Source organism: Taudactylus pleione, unplaced genomic scaffold (genome assembly GCF_031769625.1).
Source record: "Taudactylus pleione unplaced genomic scaffold, aTauple2 ptg001351l, whole genome shotgun sequence".
NCBI classification, from domain to species: Eukaryota; Metazoa; Chordata; class Amphibia; order Anura; family Myobatrachidae; genus Taudactylus; species Taudactylus pleione.
Genome location: NW_028285751.1, coordinates 1796403 through 1818269, shown reverse-complemented (window position 1 = coordinate 1818269; position 21867 = coordinate 1796403). Strand labels below are relative to the sequence as shown.

Below are 21867 nucleotides of genomic sequence, written 5' to 3'. Positions count from 1 at the left end.
TGCTAGGACAGTGTACACAGCACTATAGCCCTCCCAGACACTGACTCTGGGCAACGTCCCCTGTGTACCTCTCCCCTGCTAGGACAGTGTACACAGCACTATAGCCCTCCCAGACACTGACTCTGGGCAACGTCCCCTGTGTACCTCTCCCCTGCTAGGACAGTGTACACAGCACTATAGCCCTCCCAGACACTGACTCTGGGCAGCGTCCCCTGTGTACCTCTCCCCTGCTAGGACAGTGTACACAGCACTATAGCCCTCCCAGACACTGACTCTGGGCAACGTCCCCTGTGTACCTCTCCCCTGCTAGGACAGTGTACACAGCACTATAGCCCTCCCAGACACTGACTCTGGGCAACGTCCCCTGTGTACCTCTCCCCTGCTAGGACAGTGTACACAGCACTATAGCCCTCCCAGACACTGACTCTGGGCAGCGTCCCCTGTGTACCTCTCCCCTGCTAGGACAGTGTACACAGCGCTATAGCCCTCCCAGACACTGACTCTGGGCAGCGTCCCCTGTGTACCTCTCCCCTGCTAGGACAGTGTACACAGCACTATAGCCCTCCCAGACACTGACTCTGGGCAGGGTGATTGTAGTGACAAGGTGCAGTGAGTATTAACTTTCAGCATTGTATGTGACTTTTGCTAGCGCTGACTGTCTGTGCTTTATTTCTAAATACTGTCAGTCTATACCTATCCCTCTCCTCCTACTGTCCTGACAGGTGTGTGGGATCTCACTTATATAAATTCAAGTATTTGTGAGATCTGTCACATACAGTTGCGTGCTACACGGTACCATATCTGTGGACCTGTGTGTTGCATGCTTGTGGGTTCAACAGTTGTGCGCTACTGGGCTTCCCAATATATTTAAAATATTTTAATTTAGTCAGCCATGTCTGATAAGGAAATTGAGCGCTCTGCTGCTCCCATTCTGCTCTCCTGCACGCGCTGCGCTGCTCCCATTCTGCTCTCCTGCACGCGCTGCGCTGCTCCCATTCTGCTCTCCTGCACGCGCTGCGCTGCTCCCACTCTGCTCTCCTGCACGCGCTGCGCTGCTCCCACTCTGCTCTCCTGCACGCGCTGCGCTGCTCCCATTCTGCTCTCCTGCACGCGCTGCGCTGCTCCCATTCTGCTCTCCTGCACGCGCTGCGCTGCTCCCATTCTGCTCCCCTGCACGCGTTGCGCTGCTCCCCTGCACGCGTTGCGCTGCTCCCCTGCACGCGTTGCGCTGCTCCCCTGCACGCGTTGCGCTGCTCCCCTGCACGCGTTGCGCTGCTCCCCTGCACGCGTTGCGCTGCTCCCCTGCACGCGTTGCGCTGCTCCCCTGCACGCGCTGCTCCCCTGCACGCGCTGCTCCCCTGCACGCGCTGCTCCCCTGCACGCGCTGCTCCCCTGCACGCGCTGCTCCCCTGCACGCGCTGCGCTGCTCCCCTGCACGCGCTGCGCTGCTCCCCTGCACGCGCTGCGCTGCTCCCCTGCACGCGCTGCGCTGCTCCCGCTCTGCTCTCCTGCACGCGCTGCGCTGCTCCCATTCTGCTCTCCTGCACGCGCTGCGCTGCAGGGGTTGGAAAGGAAGATTGCTCTCAAGATGGGGTATGTGTGAGGTGCTAGCAGTTGCCTGGTCCCTCCAACCCCCCAACTATGGGACAGGACCCTCCTTGGGCGGTGTTTTCTCAGTTGCTGGCCTCCTTCGCAGATCGCCTTGCGGTCCCAGCCGTTCTCCCCCATATGGGACTACCCCAAAAAGCCATCCTCCCCTCTCAGGGTATCCTGCAATTATTGCAGTCTACTCCTAGGCCTCAGACTGTTGCTCCCTATCAGGGGTTACCGCTCTATATGCAGTCTCCTCCGGTGACTCAACAGTCTGTCATTCCCTTCCAGGGACTTCCGCAAGCTGGTCAGCCACCTTGGGTGGATGTGTTCTCCAGTTCAGTCCAGAGTTTGGCGGCCTCATCTTCGGCCTTTCAGACTATGCTACGGAGTGACAAGCCTCAGAAGGCATCTAAACGCCATGTTATGCCTTCCCAGTCTACACAACTGTCAGACACAGATGCGTCCTCGGATGATGGGGATATGCCTGAGGGCTCTGACTCGGATTCCCCTGTCTTGGAAGTGGAACCTAAATCTTCTATTAATGTGCCAGCATTAGAAAGGGCGCTTCGATCCATTCAATGATATAAAGGATGATGTCCCAAGCCCCTAAATCCAAATAGCCGAATTTCAAACCGGCAAAAGTGAATTCATCAGTTTTTCCTCTCTCTCACCAGTTGACAGATCACATGGCAGAGGCCTGGCAGTCGCCTAGTAAGAGGTTTCAGCCGCAAAAACGTTTAGCTTCTAGTTATCCGTTTCCTGCAGGTCATTGCAAGAAGTGGGAATCTCCGCCTGCGGTGGATTCTCACGTTACTTGATTAATCAAGAGTGCTACAGTGCCTGTGCCTTCCAATTCTTCCCTAAAGGATTCCACGGACATGAAGGTGGAAACTTGCTTGAAATCAATCTATTCTCTCTCAGGGGCTGTGGGCCGTCCCTCCATGGCTATCTCCTGGGTGGCTAAGGCCATTGAGAGCTGGGCCAATGTGCTGGAGGATACCTTTCTTGAAGAAGCTCCTGAGGTTATGAGAGCTTTAATGGGACAGATGAGAGGAGACACCGCTTATATTTGTGAGGCGGCTTTGGATGCCAGTCTACTGACTTCCAGAGTCTCGGTCGCAGCTGTGTCTGTGGTTACGCTCGTGGAGGGCGGATGCTGATTCCAAGAAGGGCCTGGAGGCCTTGCCCTTCAGTGGAGAGATATTGTTTGGCCCAGACCTAGACAAAATTGTAGACACCCTGGCAAAGTCTAAGTCAGCTTTTCTGCCATCAGCAGCTGTGCCTGCAAAGGCTAGGACCTCTGCATTTCTGTCCTTTCGTTCTCAGGGGAAGTCCAAAGGTCAGTCCTTCCCGAGGCAATCGGCGGCCAAGGCCGCCCCTAAACCTAAGGAACAAGCTTGGAGTGCTAGACGCCTACTTCCAAGCTGGAGGATTAACCCTTCCGTCTGATGGGACGGGCCTCCCTCTAGGGGATCCCAGAGTGGGAGGCCGACTTCTTCAATTCGCCCAGAGCTGGTGCAATACCACCACGGATGCTTGGGTCCGAGAAGTGGTCTCTCAGGGGTACGCCCTATCCTTTTGTCACAGATCTCCCCACCAGTTTTTGTCATTGTTCCCGTTCCGCTTTCTCAACGCTGGACAGGTTACTACTCTACTATGTTTCTGGTTTAGAAACCCAATGGGTCTCATCGGCCTATCCTCAATCTAAAGTCGCTAAACAAGTTCCTCAGAGTGGCCAAATTCAGGATGGAAACTTTGCATTCCATCAGTCTGGCTATGGAACCTGGGGATTACATGGTCTCCCTGGACATCCAAGATGCCTTCCTTCATGGTCCCATAGTGCCTTCACACCAGCGGTATCTGTGGTTTGCTATATGGCAGCACCACTTCCAGCTTCAGGCACTGCCCTTTGGCCTCTCTACAGCTCCAAGGGTATTCACCAAAATTATGGCTGTCATGGCTGCCCATCGACGGAGCCAAGGTATACGACTTCTGCCGTATCTCGACGACCTCCTGTTGCTGGCGAGCTCTTCGGAGGTACTTCTACCACATCTACACCTGATGATCGCTTGTCTACAAGCGCACGGGTGGCTGATAAATTGGAAAAAGTCCTCCCTAATTCCCTCACAGAGGATGATTCATTTGGAAGCCCTTCTGGATTCTCATCAGCAGAGGATCTTTCTAACCCCGGAAAATATCTCGTCCCTACAACTGCGGATGCACAGTTGCCTGAACAGTTGCCAGGTGTCTATTCACTCGGCAATGCGGGTTCTAGGGTCCATGGTGTCCGCGTTCGACATGGTGGAATATGCCCAGTTCCATTCCAGGCCACTGCAGGGGCTAATTCTATCCAAATGGAACGGGTTACCACACCGGATCAGGACTCAGATGCTAGTGTTGTGTCCGGAGGTGCGCCTGTCTCTGTCTTGGTGGCTTCAGACAATTCATCTCACCAGGGGTCAACCCTTTTGGATCCCGGACTGGGTTCTTCTCACAACAGACACCAGTCTACAGGGTTGGGGTACAGTGACAGGTCCACTCTCACTTCAGGGCCGTTAGACAGCGGAAGAAGCAATTCTCCTGATAAACATTCTGGAACTTCGGGCCGTGTACAGGGCCTTCCAGTTCTCAAATCACGTTCTTCAGGGAAGAGCCGTGCAGGTTCAGTCCGACAACGCCACCATGATGGTGTACATCAACCATCAAGGGGGCACTCGCAGTCGAGCAGCGATGACGGAGGTGTCACGCATTCTGCCTTGGGCGGACTGCCACCTTCCAGCCATCTTGGCAGTGTTCATTCCAGGAGGCGAACTTTCTCAGCCGTCACGACGTGCATCCGGGGGAATGGTCTTTTCATCAAGAGGTGTTTCAACTCCTTGTGGACAAATGGGGCCTGCCGGAGGTGGACCTCATGGCCTCCCGTCACAATTACAAGTTGCCAGTGTACAGTTCCAGAACAAGAGATGCCGAAGCAAGCTTGGTGGACGCTCTGTTGGTGAGGTGGACCTTCCAGTTTGCATATCTATTCCCTCCGAAATCCTTGCTTCTTCAAGTTCTTTTGAAATTCAAGCAGGGCGGCGGTACGATTCTGCTGGTGGCTCCGGCTTGGCCCAGACGTCCTTGGTACTCCTCTTCGGAGTCTCTCCATCGACACTCCGTTCCTGCTGCCTCAACGTCCGGACCTGTTGTCTCAGGGTCCTTTACCCGGATCTGGGTCGTCTGTCTTTGACGGCGCGGCTCTTGAGACATCCATCTAAAGGTCCAAGGACTTCTCTAGGTCGGTCATCAGCACGATGCTGCGGGCACACAAGCTGGCCACAGCCAGGATTTACCACAGTGTGGCATACCTATTTTCAGTGGTGTGGCATGAGAAATTACGATCCTCAAGTGTTTTGTGTTTCTAGGATTCCGGCGTTCTTTCAGTCTGGTCTGGACCTCAGCCTACGTCTGGCCTCCTTCAAAGTCCATGTTTCTGCACTATCGGTGTGGTTTCAGCGAAGGATAGCTCCGCTACCAGATATATGCTCCTTTTTCCAGGGTGCTCTCAGAATTCAGCCTCCCTTTGTTCCTCCAGTGGCTCCTTGGGATTTGGCGGTTCCATTCGAACCACTGGAGTTGGTGGACCTCAAGTGGTTGACTACTAAGACTTTTTCTCCTGGAGATTACTTCGGCCAGGAGGGTGTCAGACTTTGGGGAGCTGTCCTGTCGTCCTCCCTTTCTGATATTTCACCAGGACAGGGCGTTGCTTCACACTCGTCCAGGTTTTCTACCTAAGGTGATTTCTAAATTCCACATTAATCAGGAAATTGTTGTGCTGGCCTTTCAGTCACCTGACCTCTCGGATGGTGAGGCCTCCTTGGATGAGGTCCGTGCTCTCAAAAATTATGTGGACCGGACTAGTTCCCTTCGGAAGTCAGATTCCTTATTCGTCGTCTTTGGATTTCACAAGAGGGTATGGCCAGTCAACAAACAAACTTTGGCTAGATTTTGCTATTTCGGAGACTTATACACAGGCGGGCCTGCCTGTTCCAGCCTCTGTTAAGGCTCATTCTACTCTGTCTGTGGGCCCCTTGTGGGCAGCTCGCCGTGGCGCCTCGGCTGTTCAGCTGTGTAAGGCGGCCACGTGGTCTTCCATCCAGACCTTTCTGAGGTTCTATGTGTTTGACACCTTCGCCTCTCAGGATGCTTCCTTTGGGCGCCGGATTCTCCTCTCAGCGCAGTAGCGTCCCTGCCCTGAATTGGATTGCTTTGGGACATCCCCAAGGTCAACCCTGTGGACCCCCCTATGGACCCTGAAGAAGAAAATGAGATATGGTAAGAACTTACCCTTGTTATCTCTCTTTCTTTGTAGTCCCATAGGGTCCACAGGGCACCCGCCCTTACGCACCTGGCTTCATATGTGCTGTGGTGCTGGTCACCGGTTTTCCGTCTCCCTTTCTGTGAGTATGGTTCTTGTGTGTTCCAGTCTTCCTTCTCTCTGTTGTTCCTCCTCTGGCCTTGGCTACTTACCAACTGAGGTGCCTGTGGCTCGGGGGTGGGGTATAGAGGAGGATGGACCCAGTGCATCCAGGGAGCTAAAGTTTTAACTGCGTTGTGCCCGTGGATCCAGATCCAGTTATACCCCAAGGTCAACCCTATGGACTTCGAAGAAAGAGAGATAACAAGGGTAAGTTCACATGAACGCGCATCAACCCTGGATTATTGTCAGAGTAAACGGATCAACCCGGGGATCCAACATGGCTAGCTTGCTGGGTTGGGCACGGGTCGTTCCCGTGTCACCCTGTATTGTAGACAGCGCGTTCCGGGTCACGATGCGTCGGGTCGTGCCACGTGGTAGCTGATTAGCTGGCTTCAGTGGCACTTGGATATTACTTAATCTCCAAGCGTCCACTGCAACGCCAGAAGACCCGGGTCACTGCAGACCTGGGCCCGGTGTGAACGGTGTGGTGCCGCAGTGTGAAAGGGGTTTGTCCTGGGTTGGAAACTTGTTTTATGTTATTATTTTATTATTTAGGTCCTACATGTTCCACATGAGTAGTTGATCTTCAGAGTATCGCCAGAACATACTGTGAGTCCAGCCACCTTTTGTGTCTTCTACTGCACTTTGGGATCTCAATCTAGTATTGATGTTCCTCCAGTCAGCTGAGCTTAAACCCCTGGGGGAGGTGGACCTCCCTGGAAGACTTTTCTACTTTTGGCTCTGGCTTCAGCTAGGAGGATGTCAGAGCTTTGGGCTTTATCGTGTTGCTTCCCATATCTCATCATCCATGATAATAGAGCTGAGCTTCGCGCAAAGCCTCCTTCCACATAAATGAAACTATTGTGGTTCCTGTGTTATCGGCCCATGATATTACTTCCCATTACTTGATGTGGTTCGAGCTCTCCAGATGTATGTTGCTTTTACGGCGACTGCACAAATTCCCTATTTGTGCTCTGATGCTGTCAGACGAGTCTGGTCTGTTTCTAAGCAAACTCTAGCCATATGTGGCCAGTGGTTGGTCATTGCTTATTCCCATTTCGTCACATTTCACTGGCTAGGTTGGTACCTCTTGAGCTGCTCGCAGAGGTGCTTCGCCTCTCAGCTTTGCAGTGCAGCCACTTGGTTCACGGTCCATACTTTTGTACGATGCTAGCAATGGTTTTGCAGTCTTCCTAAGAATTACGGATGTGTGTAAGGTAAAGTGGGCGTCCTTATTTCTACTTCAGGGTCCATAGGGGGTCCACAGGGTTGACCTTGGGGTATAGCTGGATCTGGATCCATGGGCACCACGCAGTTAAAGCTTTAGCTGCTCCCAGGATGCACTTGGGTCCGTCCTCCTCTATACCCCGCCCCCGGCCACAGCACCTCAGTTTGAGTTGGTGCCCGGCCGGAGTCGGGTCACCTGCGCAGGGGGACTGCAGGAGCAGCCCCCAAAAGCTTTCTATTTTTATTTAAAAAAAAAAAAAAAGAGCCTGTTAGATTTTTATTTTACAACAGAGGCTCCAGTGTGGCAGCGACGGGCTGTCTATGCAGACGCCCACGCTGCCGCTCTCCTTCCCCGCTGGCGCCGCGACGCCAGTACTGCACTGGGGATCGCGGCCGGAGGCCAGAGTCCATACTAGCCGGACTCTGGGTCCCTCCCTGGACTGCTGCCGGAGTCGCCGGGGACAAGGTAAGCCGCGAGTCGCCGATTAGCGGCGGCTCGTGGGTTTTGCCTGCAAATGCAGTCCTTTGCCCCCGGTCCTAGGGGACAGACCGGGGGCAGCTAGCGGTGGCGGCGGGCTCCCCCTCTGAGGAGGAATAACCCGTGGGACCACTAGACCACCAGGGATATATGGCAAGCGGGATGCCGGCAAGCCCTGGGGTTAATATGCTAGCCAGGGGAGGAAGCCTTCCCTGTCAGCGGCTCCTCCCCTCAGCTCAGCGCGCCTTTCAGCACGGAGTCTGGCGTCGCTGAGCTGCAGATTCCTCGGCCACTCCTCCTCTGAGGTCTCCAGCGGCCATTTTCTCATAGTGGCAGCGCAGATCTTCAGGGAGCACGCGGACCGGTCCCCCTGTGTACCTCTCCCCTGATTAAGGAAAGCGTACACAGCGCTATAGCCCTCCCAGACACTGAATCTGGGCAGGTTGATTGTAGTGTAAAGGTGCAGTGAGTATATCTTCTGCATGGTATGTGACTTTTGCTAGTGCTGCCTGTCTGTGCTAATTTTCCGCTTACTGTCAGCTTATACCTATCCCTTTACTTCTCCTACAAGCCCTACAGGTGTGTGGGGGAGGGGCGTTTCTACTGACCTCACTTATATAGATCACGTATTTGTGAGGTCCGTCACATACAGTTGTGTGCTACACAGTGCCGTATTGTGGGCTGTTGTTTAGCACACCGGTGAGTGCGTTTTCTTCTGTCCTGTTGCCAGATATATTTTTTGACAATATAATATATTCTGTCATGTCAGACGAGGAGGTTGAGCGCTCAGTGGCTCCGGTGTTGGCCTCCTGCGGACGCTGTTCTGCAGGAGTAGATAGGGAGGATTTGTCACAGGATGGCCTGTGTAGTCGGTGCCAGGTGGCTCCTGGCCCATCCAGACCTTCTCTGGCGCAGGAACCACCGTGGGCGATGTTTTCTCAAGTGCTGGTGTCTATTGCGGACCGTCTGTCGGTCCCGACTGCTCTCCCTACTAGGGCGTTGCCCCAGCCGACCATCCCCCATTCCCCGGGTGTCCCGCAGTTATTGCGGAGTCCTCCTGGGTCTCAATCAGTAGGTCCCTATGCGGGGTTGCCTATGTATATACAGGCTTCCCCTGTGCCGCAGCAGCCTGTGGTACCTTTTCAGGCCCCTATGGCGACTCCTCCACCATGGGTGGATGTGCTCTCCAACTCCGTGCAAAATTTGGCGGCCGCTTCCTCTGCTTTTCAGTCAATGTTGAAGACTGACATGCCTTCTAGGATTTCAAAACGCCCACTCATGACACGGGCTGCTCAGGTATCGGACTCAGAGGGTTCCTCAGATGATGGGGAGGTCCCTGATGACACTGACTCGGACGCCTCGGTCCAGGAAATGGATACCAAGTCGTCCATTATTGTGCGAGCACTAGTTAGGGCGGTGCGAGCTATTCTTCTTATAGAGGATGAGGCACCGGTTCCTAAGTCGAAGTTTCCTAGTTTCAAAAAAACTAAGGTGGCTTCTGCGGTGTTTCCCCTGTCGGATCAGTTGACGGATCATATGGCGGTAGCTTGGCAGGCACCCAGTAAGAGATTCCTTCCTCAGAAGCGGTTGGCTTCTAATTACCCCTTCCCTGAGGCACATTGTAAAAAATGGGAAACTCCACCGGCGGTGGATTCCCATGTCACCCGTTTAACTCGGGGCGCCACCTTACCATTACCGTCGATATCCTCGCTGAAGGATCCCACGGACAGGAAAGTTGAGACTTGCTTAAAGTCTATTTACTCCTTCTCCGGGGCGGTGGCCCGACCGTCCATTGCCATCTCCTGGGTGGCCAAGGCCATTGAGGGGTGGGCCAATGCATTGGAAGATACCTTCCCGGACGACGCTCCGGATGTCCAGCGGGCGTTGTTGGGACAAATGAGGGACGCTGCTTCTTACATTGGAGAAGCTTCTTTAGATGCTAGTCTGCTGACCTCGCGGGTATCGGCTGCAGCGGTGTCTGCCCGCCGATCCTTATGGTTGCGGTCCTGGAGAGCGGACTCTGATTCAAAGAAAGGTCTGGAGGCCTTACCTTTCAATGGGGAATTACTATTTGGTCCGGACTTGGACAAAATAGTGGACACCCTGGCTAAATCCAAGTCGGCCTTCCTCCCTTCGGCGGCACTGCCTGCTAAGGTTCGGAGTTCGGCTTTTCGTTCCTTTCGGGTTCAGGGTAAGGCGAAAGGTCAGTCCTTCCCGAGACAGTCTGCGAGTAAGACGGCCTCTAAACCCAAGAAGCAAGCCTGGAGTGCTCGGCGCCCTTCTTCCAAGCAGGAAGATAAACCTGCGGCCTGATGGGACGGGCCTCCCTCTGGGGGACCTCAGAGTGGGAGGCCGACTTCTATTTGCCCAGTGCTGGCACAATACCACCACGGATGCCTGGGTTCGAGAAGTGGTCTCCCAGGGGTACGCCCTGTCTTTTCGGCACAGACCACCCCACCAGTTTTTCTGCACAAGTCCTTCTCAGAACAAGACCAAGGCGTTACAGGTTCAGGAGGCTATAGAGTCCTTGCTGAAAGCAGGGGTCATTGTTCCCGTTCCTCTATCACAACGAGGGACGGGGTATTATTCGTCTCTGTTTCTGGTGCAGAAACCCAATGGTTCTCATCGCCCTATCCTCAACTTGAAGTCTCTGAACAAATTCCTCAGAGTTCCCAAGTTCAGGATGGAACCGTTACGTTCCATCATTCTGGCGATGGAACCGGGGGATTACATGGTGTCCCTGGACATCCAGGACGCCTACCTCCATGTTCCGATAGCATCTTCACACCAGCGGTATCTGAGGTTCACTATCCTTCAACACCACTATCAGTTCCGGGCGCTACCCTTTGGTCTCTCCACGGCACCGAGGGTGTTCACGAAGATTATGGCGGTCATGGCCGCACATCTTCGGAACCAGAATGTACGGCTGCTGCCGTATCTGGACGACCTCCTGTTGCTGGCGAGCTCCCCGGAGGTACTGCTTCAACATCTCCACCTGACGATCGCTTGCCTGCAAGCACACGGGTGGTTGATAAATTGGAAAAAGTCCTCCCTGATTCCATCACAGCGGATGGTTCATTTGGGAGCCCTGCTGGATTCGCGTCAGCAAAGGATCTTCCTGACTCCGGAGAAGGTCGCCTCCCTACAGCTGCGGATACGCAGTTGCCTGAGCCGTTGCCGCCTGTCGGTCCATTCGGCTATGAGAGTTCTGGGGTCCATGTTGTCGACATTCGACATGGTGGAATTTGCCCAGTTCCATTCCCGGCCCCTGCAGGGGCTGATTCTATCAGAATGGAACTGGTTACCTCACCGGATCCGCTCTCAGGTGCTGGTGTTGTCTCCGGACGTTCGGCAATCTTTGGCTTGGTGGCTTCAGACAGCTCATCTGGTCGAGGGGCGCCCATTTTGGATCCCGGACTGGGTCCTGCTCACGACGGATGCCAGTCTCCGGGGTTGGGGGGCAGTGACCGGCTCTTTGTCGCTTCAGGGTCGTTGGTCAGCGGAAGAAGCACTTCTCCCCATCAACATCCTGGAACTGCGGGCAGTATACAGGGCCCTGCAGTCGTCCGGCCCCGCTCTTCACGGAAGGGCGGTACAGGTGCAGTCCGACAACGCCACCACGGTGGCGTATATCAACCACCAAGGCGGAACTCGCAGTCAGGCAGCGATGTCGGAGGTGTCTCGTATCCTGACTTGGGCGGAGGGTCACATTCCAGCGATCTCGGCGGTCTTCATCCCCGGAGTCCTCAATTGGGAGGCGGACTTCCTCAGCCGTCACGACGTGCATCCCGGGGAATGGTCGCTTCACCCAGAGGTGTTTCAGCTACTCGTGGACAGGTGGGGACTGCCGGAGCTGGACTTGATGGCCTCCCGTCACAATCACAAGTTGCCCGTTTACGGGTCAAGGACAAGAGACGCAGGTGCAAGTCTGGTGGACGCGCTGTCGGTGAAATGGACGTTTCACCTGGCGTATCTGTTTCCTCCGATATCCCTGCTTCCTCGGGTTCTGCGGAAATTCAAGCAGGACGGTGGCATGCTCGTGCTGGTAGCTCCGGCGTGGCCCAGACGTCCTTGGTACTCCGATCTGAGGTGTCTCTCCATCGACGCTCCGTACCTTCTTCCTCAGCGTCGGGACCTGTTGTCTCAGGGGCCCTGCCTTTACCCGGATCTGGGTCGGCTGTCTTTGACGGCGTGGCTCTTGAGACAGCCGTCTTGAGGTCTCGGTGCTTCTCCAGTTCGGTTATTGGTACCATGCTCAGGGCACGCAAGCCTGCTTCAGCACGGATTTATCACAGAGTGTGGCACACTTACTTTCAGTGGTGTGAGTCCAGACATTATGATCCTCAGGTGTTCCGAGTTTCTAGGATCTTGGAATTTCTTCAGTCAGGATTGGATCTCGGCTTACGCCTTGCATCTCTGAAGGTTCATGTGTCCGCCTTGTCCGTGTGGTTTCAACGGCGGATTGCAATACTACCAGATGTTCACACCTTTTTCCAAGGTGTTCTCAGGATCCAGCCTCCCTTTGTGCCTCCTGTGGCTCCTTGGGACTTGGCGGTGGTGCTACGGGTCCTGCAGGGTCCTCCGTTTGAGCCTCTTGAGGCGGTGGAGCTCAAGTGGCTGACATTTAAGACGGTTTTTCTCCTGGCAATTGCTTCGGCCAGGAGGGTGTCTGAATTGGGGGCGCTTTCCTGTCGCCCTCCTTTCCTGATTTTTCACCAGGACAGAGCAGTGCTCCGCACTCGTCCTGAGTTTTTGCCCAAAGTGGTCTCGAAGTTCTATATTAATCAGGAACTTGTGCCAGCTTTTCAGTCCCCTGATCTTTCAGCTGGTGAGACTTCGTTAGATGTGGTCCGGGCGCTTAGAATTTATGTAGACCGGACGGCTCCGGTTAGGAAGTCTGATTCCTTGTTTATCCTCTTTTTGGTTTTCACAAGAGGGGTTGGCCTGCCAACAAACAAACGTTAGCCCGTTGGCTTCGTTCCGTTATTTGTGAGGCTTATGCACAGGAGGGCTTACCTGTGCCAGCTTCTGTTAAGGCTCATTCCACTCGTTCTGTGGGTCCCTCTTGGGCTGCTAGACGTGGCGCTTCTGCTGTTCAGCTGTGTAAGGCGGCCACTTGGTCTTCAATTCAAACGTTTTTGAGGTTCTATGCATTTGACACCTTTGCCTCTCAGGATGCATCCTTTGGGCGCCGGGTACTCCTTTCAGCACAGGAGCGTCCCCGCCCTTAGTTGTACTGCTTTGGGACATCCCCAAGGTCAACCCTGTGGACCCCCTATGGACCCTGAAGTAGAAAACAAGAGATATGGTAAGAACTTACCTTTGTTATCTCTGTTTCTACGAAGTCCATAGGGTCCACAGGGCGCCCGCCCTGACGCACCTGGCTTCAAATGGGCTGTGTGACTGGTCACCGGTTTTCCGTCTCCCATTTCTGTGAGTATGGTTTCTTGTGTGTTCCAGTCTTCCTTCTCTCTGTTTAGTCTCCTCCTCCGGCCTTGGCTGCTTACCAACTGAGGTGCTGTGGCCGGGGGCGGGGTATAGAGGAGGACGGACCCAAGTGCATCCTGGGAGCAGCTAAAGCTTTAACTGCGTGGTGCCCATGGATCCAGATCCAGCTATACCCCAAGGTCAACCCTGTGGACCCTATGGACTTCGTAGAAACAGAGATAACAAAGGTAAGTTCTTACCATATCTCTTGTTGTTGTGCTGTGGCTGCATAGCAATCGCAGTGGATTAGCATATCTTCGCAGAGAGATTGCATGCGTAATCGCTATTGCAATCGCAGTTGCGATCCATACTGAATCAGGCCCTTTGTCATGACCTGTTTCAAATAAGCATGCTTAGGATGGAAGAGCGGTGCTTGTCTGCTCACCGTGTCATAGGGGAAGTGCCGGGCAGACTAAAAAGCCTGGAAAGCTGAACATTTTCTGTTGCAGCAGTTCTGTGCTTTAGCTCCCAGGATGCATCGGCCCTCCTCCACATATACCCCCACCCCCAGCCACAGGCAGCCAGTTTTTTCGTTTGGTGCTGGCAGAAGCAGTCGCACCTTTGAGAACAGTGGAGCTGTGTTAGACAGCCCCAAGCTTTTATTTTATGTTTTTAAAGTTTTTACTTTGCTTCTGAGTAAGTCGCGCTGAGCGTCCTAATGGACGCATGCGTGACTGCTCCTACTACCCCTGTCGGTGCCGCAACATCTGTGATTACGGCGGGCACCAGTGGACCTTGGCTAGCACTTCCCTGGGAGACCCTGGACTGCAGCCAGATAACGGGAATGTCCGGTAAGGCTATTCCCCCGCTTGCGGGGAGTCGTGTCTGAATGCAGTCCTTATCTCCGACTGTGGAGACCAGCCGCAGGACGCTGTTGTGGGGTGTCCGGATAACCCACACCCCCACTATAGCACCAGGGCAGTAAAATCTAGTGTCTGGGGCCTTTATTAAGCCAGTAGACCTGGGGAAGTAAGCTCTCCCCTGACAGCCCCTCCCCCAGCTCAGAGTGTGATGTCTTAGTTGAGTCTTCCCACATCTGAGCTGCTCCTCCCCTCACCCTCCTCCCTAATGAGACGCTCAGGGCCTGTAATCAGGGCTTTTTTGAAGCTGTAGCTCTCAGGAGATCGGGTCCTGTCTCCATGTATACCTCTCCCTGGAGCCAGGTTATACAGCACTCGCATCCTACCAACCTAGTGTTGCTTCAATAGTTGATTCAGTGCCCATTGAAAGTATATTTATATGTTGTATTTATTTGCATTGTATGTGACTTGTGCTAGCTCTACTGTGGTGATATACTGCCTTTAATTTTCTGACTGTCAGTTATATCTTTCCCTGCTGCTCTCTCTTTAACCCATCACTACCAGGTGTATTCGGGTTCATTGTACACATTGACTTGTATTTGTGAAGGGTGTCACATTGCATTATTAGCTATACACTTTATTGTGTGCTGTGTACTGGTATTACTATGTCTTCAAAAGGCAAGGGTATACAGGAGGCTGCGGCCCCTGTGCTGGTTACATGCATAACCTGTTCAGCAGGCTTGTCCTCTCAGGATATTGTGCAGGATGGTCAGTGTGCTAATTGTCATGTACCTCCTCTCCAGCTTACATTACCAGTCATTGTCATGTACCCCCTCACCAGCTTACCTTACCAGTACTGGTGCAGCAGCCTGGTCCTCTCAGGATATTGTGCAGGATGGTCAGTGTGCTAATTGTCATGTACCTCCTCACCAGCTTTCCTTATCAGTACTGGTGCAGCAGGCTTGTCCTCTCAGGATATTGTGCAGGATGGTCAGTGTGCTAATTGTCATGTACCTCCTCTCCAGCTTACCTTACCAGTACTGGTGCAGCAGGCTTGTCCTCTCAGGATATTGTGCAGGATGGTCAGTGTGCTAATTGTCATGTACCCCCTCACCAGCTTACCTTACCAGTACCGGTGCAGCAGGCTTGTCCTCTCAGGATATTGTGCAGGATGGTCAGTGTGCTAATTGTCATGTACCTCCTCTCCAGCTTACATTACCAGTACTGGTGCAGCAGCCTTGTCCTCTCAGGATATTGTGCAGGACGGTCAGTGTGCTAATTGTCATGTACCCCCTCACCAGCTTACCTTACCAGTACTGGTGCAGCAGCCTGGTCCTCTCAGGATATTGTGCAGGATGGTCAGTGTGCTAATTGTCATGTACCTCCTCACCAGCTTTCCTTATCAGTACCGGTGCAGCAGCCTTGTCCTCTCAGGATATTGTGCAGGATGGTCAGTGTGCTAATTGTCATGTACCTCCTCACCAGCTTACCTTATCAGTACTGGTGCAGCAGCCGTGTCCTCTCAGGATATTGTGCAGGATGGTCAGTGTGCTAATTGTCATGTACCTCCTCACCAGCTTTCCTTACCAGTACTGGTGCAGCAGCCGTGTCCTCTCAGGATATTGTGCAGGATGGTCAGTGTGCTAATTGTCATGTACCCCCTCACCAGCTTACCTTACCAGTACTGGTGCAGCAGCCGTGTCCTCTCAGGATATTGTGCAGGATGGGCAGTGTGCTAATTGTCATGTACCTCCTCTCCAGCTTACCTTACCAGTACCGGTGCAGCAGGCTTGTCCTCTCAGGATATTGTGCAGGATGGGCAGTGTGCTAATTGTCATGTACCTCCTCTCCAGCTTACCTTACCAGTACCGGTGCAGCAGGCTTGTCCTCTCAGGATATTGTGCAGGACGGTCAGTGTGCTAATTGTCATGTACCCCCTCACCAGCTTACCTTACCAGTAATGGTGCAGCAGCCTTGTCCTCTCAGGATATTGTGCAGGATGGTCAGTGTGCTAATTGTCATGTACCCCCTCACCAGCTTTCCTTACCAGTACCGGTAAGTTAGTGGATAGCTTATCAGCCCCCACGCTTCCTCCCACTGTGGGTTACCCACAGCAGTTACAGCCTGCTAGGTTGGTACGCCCCATACATCCTTCCTGGATGGATGCTTATGCCCACCCAGCTCAGGCTATGGCTCATACGTCTGCCGTCTTTCAGCAAGATATGTTACAGGCGGACAGACTGTTAGCCACCAAACCACATAGGCGGCCTGTATTATTTCAGTCTACCCAGCATTCAAATTCTGACACATATCTGAGGAGGCAGATGATTTATTTTATTAAGTTTCTTATATAGCGCAGCAAATTCCATTGCGCTTTACAATTGGAAACACAAATAGAACAAAACTGGGAAGTGTAGGTTACCAAGTGAAAGTGCAGCAGGGGAGACAGTGTGATTGTGTAAGCCATGTTTCTGTTCTTGCCAGAAGGTTGAGGTTAGTTGAAATAAAGAGGTTATGGATGGATGTTAGCTTATTGCAGACAGCGTGCATTCCATAAGGCACATGTTAGTGACTTGGAGGGTGAAGGGAGGCATGTGATGTTTATGAGGTTAGCTGGATTTATAGTTCGTTGTTGGTGTGGCATGTGATGGGGCCTAGATTTGGTGATATGTCACCAGCTAATAGAAGCAGCAGGAGAAATATATTTGTGGGATTTGTATGAAAGATTTTTATGACGACAGGTTGTGGATGTTATTGTCAGTGTGTATAGATAAGGTAAAAGCTCATATGTGTTTGTAAGAGGAGAGAAGATTAATGAGGAAGCAATATGTACAGAAGGATGAGCTGCCACAGATCTAAAGATTATCTGTCCAACCAGCCAACTAGCTGATTGGTTGGAATGAAAATCTGGTAATGTATGGGAGTAACTGATGATCAGCAATTTGCTCCTAAATGCCAGAAAACATATGAAAATGACGTCAGACAAGTTTGAACAAATTGTTTAGATCAAACATTTAACAAACAACAGTTTTGGTCCATTTTCCAGCGTTTGGGAGCAAATTGCTGATCATCAGTTACTATCATACATTACCAGATTTTCATTCCAACCAATCAGCTAGTTGGCTGGTTGGACAGATAATCTTTAGATCTGTGGCCAGCTTTAGAGATGAATCCATGGTGTGAGATATAATAAAAAGAAGTTTTCGATACATTGTTTTTACAAAACATTAAAAGATATATAATACACAAACAACTTTAAAAAAAATTATATTGTAATTACCTGGTTTTAGATGTTTTCAATGTTTGTTCAACTGTTTTCTAACTGTTCAGAAATCACACTTCGTTATAACTACACTTTGTGCATAACTACATCAAGCTGGAAACTCACAAAGCTGCCTTTAAGACTGATTGTTACTTAAATAGTATAGTTGATTAAGACACTGGCCTACATCTGAACCAATTGGTCTTCTGCTTGAAATGCAGATTGATCAATGGATATACATTGCACTGTGAGTTTAAGTAAACAGACAGTATGACACTATAAACTAAGCTTCAGTGATCCCCCATCAAAACACAGGTATGGACTATTGCTAGCAAGTCATAAAGGATTCACATCCGTTTAAAACAGATCAATAATAGTAGGTTACAGATGCAGAGTTTGGAAATGCTTGGTTGGAAGAATCATATACATCAAGCTTCAAACACTCATCAAGATGCACAGGGTTCTCCTCCAGGGTCCCTCTCGGGTGACTAGGACTGTCATTCGATACTAGATGTTCCTTCTCTGGTAAGGGCAGTTTAACCAATCTTGAATATAGAGGATGAGGAACCCACTCCTAAGCCTAAAGCCCCAGTGTTTAAATAACAACAGGTGGTTAAGGCTGAGTTCCCTCAATCAGCTTACTGAGCTTATGGGGGAAACATGGAATATTCCTAACAAACGGTTCCAGATTCCAAGAAAATTATCGTCTTTTTATCCTCTCCCACCTGATGAGTGTACTAAATGGGAAGTCCCTCCTATGGTGGATTCTCATGTGGCATGTTTAGTGAAGAGCTTTACATTGCCTATACCATCCGCATCCTCCCTTAAGGATGCTACCAGGGCCGGCGCTAGGCTGTGCTGCGCCCAGCACCGTCCTGTGTTTCCGCCCCTTCCCTCCTCCACTCCCTCCACCTGAGCTTAAATATGAACTATAGCACTGGGAGGGAGGTGGGCGTTTCCTGCGCCCTCCGGAAACAGTAGCGCGACGGACTGGCTTACCCGTGCCTGGAGCCGCTACTGGATACTACAGATAGAAAACGAGAGACTTGTCTTAAGTCTGTTTACTCTTACTGGTGCTATTACTAGGCCGGCTGGGGCCGCAACCTGGGTCGCTAAGGCTATTGAAGGATGGACAAATGAACGTGAAGACAGCATCTCATCAGGCGCTACCAGGGAGCAACTGGCCTTCATTTTCCATATTAGGGAGGTGGCTTCTTATTTGGAAGAAGCTGCGTTGGATATTGGACTCCTTGCTTCTAAAGCCTCTGCGACCTCGGTAGTTAACTCTATTTCTTCGAAGTCCACAGGGTGCCCACCCTGACACACCTGGCTTCATTGGGTGTTTTTCTCCCGGTCACTGATTCCCTCTATCTTTTGTGAGAGTGTTTCTTGAGAGTAATGTTCTTCCTTCTCCTCTCTCCTACTCCTGCCTTGGGTTTGCTTACAAAACTGGCTGGCTGGGGTATTTGAGGAGGAGGGCCGGAGCATTTTGGGAGCTAAAGCTATAACTGTTTAGTGCACGGCTCTCTCCAACCGACTACACCCCATGGTAGTCCCTGTGCACCCTATGGACTTCGATGAAACAGAGTTAACAAAGGTACGTTCTTACCATAACTCTTAATTTTTCTATCCCCACACCTAAGAACATAAGTGCGGCTTACAATATAGAAAGCAAATTGCTGGATTTTGATTTGCAGGTAACTTTGTGCCATCCAGGTTTGTGATCTCACAGCGAACAGTCTGCTCTCTACTCTATGAGATGCAAATAGCTGCTATAACCTTATTCTTCTGTTTCTCCCTATGATTGTGGGACACTGATCTCATTTTGTGTTTCAGGGCCCTCTGCCACCTGACAATATAGTTCCTTTCTCTGCTGAAGAATGGGTACATGTGGAAAAAGAGCAGCGGGAGCTGTATAGTGACCTGATGACGGAAAATGATCACACCCTCCAGTCCCTGGGTAATTATTACATCTGCAGTGACCATAATAGTTTAGCTGCCCTCCTTGGGAATCCCACAGTCATGTACAGTGTTAGAAGATAATTAAGTGACTCATTCAGTTTAATGTGTTTCTAATGGTGGCTCACACTTCAGTGAAACCTAAGCTAAGTTTGTGGAACTAAATAAATCCCATATTTATAAAACTTGGAACATAAGCTTCTTAGACCTTCTTACCTGCCCTATCTATGGGGTTCCCTCTTGGTCCCAAGCCTACGATTATACATATGGCTACTCTAAAGACTTCTGCATGCGGCTCCTTTATCTTAGTATATTTGCAATAAAACTTCAAAAAAGAAAGCTACCATAATCTATTGGGACTATACATTTAACCATACATATTTTGTATTTCTGTACTAGGGTTAAGTGTTAATCAGTCAAATATTGGTAAATTTGATGATTTATTCTATGTATTAAGACAATATAATAAGTGCCCAACACACAATGACAAAAAATTAAAACTATATAAGTTTTACTCCGTATCAAAAAATTATTTCCAGTTGTATATCAAAAATGGATAATAAAATTAAATTGGATGTTAGTACTATACAATTACAGTACATGCTATATTGTATCCTATTCTCTCAGTCGCTTGGGGGACACTGGAATACCATGGGAATGGAGTTGCAGCACAGGAACTTTCCCTGTCCGAGAGTTTACAGCCCCGAGGTACAGAACCAAGGGAACGAAGAGAGAGAAGGGAGAGAGGAGTTACACAGGCAGAGTGAGGGGAGGGATGCACACAGTTACGCCGAGTGAGGGGAGGGATGCACACAGTTACGCCGAGTGAGGGGAGGGATGCACACAGTTACGCCGAGTGAGGGGAGGGATGCACACAGTTACGCCGAGTGAGGGGAGGGATGCACACAGTTACGCCGAGTGAGGGGAGGGATGCACACAGTTACGCCGAGTGAGGGGAGGGATGCACACAGTTACGCCGAGTGAGGGGAGGGATGCACACAGTTACGCCGAGTGAGGGGAGGGATGCACACAGTTACGCCGAGTGAGGGGAGGGATGCACACAGTTACGCCGAGTGAGGGGAGGGATGCACACAGTTACGCCGAGTGAGGGGAGGGATGCACACAGTTAAGCCGAGTGAGGGGAGGGATGCACACAGTTACGCCGAGTGAGGGGAGGGATGCACACAGTTACGCCGAGTGAGGGGAGGGATGCACACAGTTACGCCGAGTGAGGGGAGGGATGCACACAGTTACGCCGAGTGAGGGGAGGGATGCACACAGTTACGCCGAGTGAGGGGAGGGATGCACACAGTTACGCCGAGTGAGGGGAGGGATGCACACAGTTACACAGCCCGAGTGAGGGGAGGGATGCACACAGTTACACAGCCCGAGTGAGGGGAGGGATGCACACAGTTACACAGCCCGAGTGAGGGGAGGGATGCACACAGCCCGAGTGAGGGGAGGGATGCACACAGGCAGAGTGAGGGGAGGGATGCACACAGGCAGAGTGAGGGGAGGGATGCACACAGGCAGAGTGAGGGGAGGGATGCACACAGGCAGAGTGAGGGGAGGGATGCACACAGGCAGAGTGAGGGGAGGGATGCACACAGGCAGAGTGAGGGGAGGGATGCACACAGTTACACAGAGTTAGGGGAGGGATGCACACAGTTACACAGAGTTAGGGGAGGGATGCACACAGTTACAGGCAGAGTTAGGGGAGGGATGCACACAGTTACAGGCAGAGTTAGGGGAGGGATGCACACAGTTACAGGCAGAGTTAGGGGAGGGATGCACACAGTTACAGGCAGAGTTAGGGGAGGGATGCACACAGGCAGAGTTAGGGGAGGGATGCACACAGGCAGAGAGAGGGGAGGGATGCACACAGTTACACAGGCAGAGTTAGGGGAGGGATGCACACAGTTACACAGGCAGAGTTAGGGGAGGGATGCACACAGTTACACAGGCAGAGAGAGGGGAGGGATGCACACAGTTACACAGAGTTAGGGGAGGGATGCACACAGTTACAGGCAGAGTTAGGGGAGGGATGCACACAGTTACAGGCAGAGTTAGGGGAGGGATGCACACAGGCAGAGAGAGGGGAGGGATGCACACAGTTACACAGAGTTAGGGGAGGGATGCACACAGTTACAGGCAGAGTTAGGGGAGGGATGCACACAGTTACAGGCAGAGTTAGGGGAGGGATGCACACAGTTACAGGCAGAGTTAGGGGAGGGATGCACACAGTTACAGGCAGAGTTAGGGGAGGGATGCACACAGGCAGAGTGAGGGGAGGGATGCACACAGGCAGAGTGAGGGGAGGGATGCACACAGTTACACAGGCAGAGTGAGGGGAGGGATGCACACAGTTACACAGGCAGAGTGAGGGGAGGGATGCACACAGTTACACAGGCAGAGTGAGGGGAGGGATGCACACAGTTACACAGAGTTAGGGGAGGGATGCACACAGTTACACAGGCAGAGTGAGGGGAGGGATGCACACAGTTACACAGGCAGAGTTAAGGGGGGATTCTGCACAATGTTGACCGTAGGCTTTAAGTGACTGACCAGTTTGAGCTTGAGGTCTCCTCTCTGTCACTGGCCG

At 52.0% G+C, this 21867-nt stretch overlaps 1 protein-coding gene across 5 annotated transcripts in view; it reads left to right on the top strand.

Annotated features, from left to right (window-relative positions):
- LOC148443030 (uncharacterized) overlaps positions 1–21867 on the top strand; it is a 107602-nt gene that overhangs the window by 37266 nt on the left and 48469 nt on the right. For all 5 annotated transcript variants that reach the window (XM_088463379.1, XM_088463382.1, XM_088463378.1 and 2 more), the window contains one exon: positions 19143–19266. In XM_088463379.1, coding sequence (XP_088319505.1) covers positions 19143–19266 — 124 coding nt within the window. The remainder of the gene's footprint in view (positions 1–19142; positions 19267–21867) is intronic.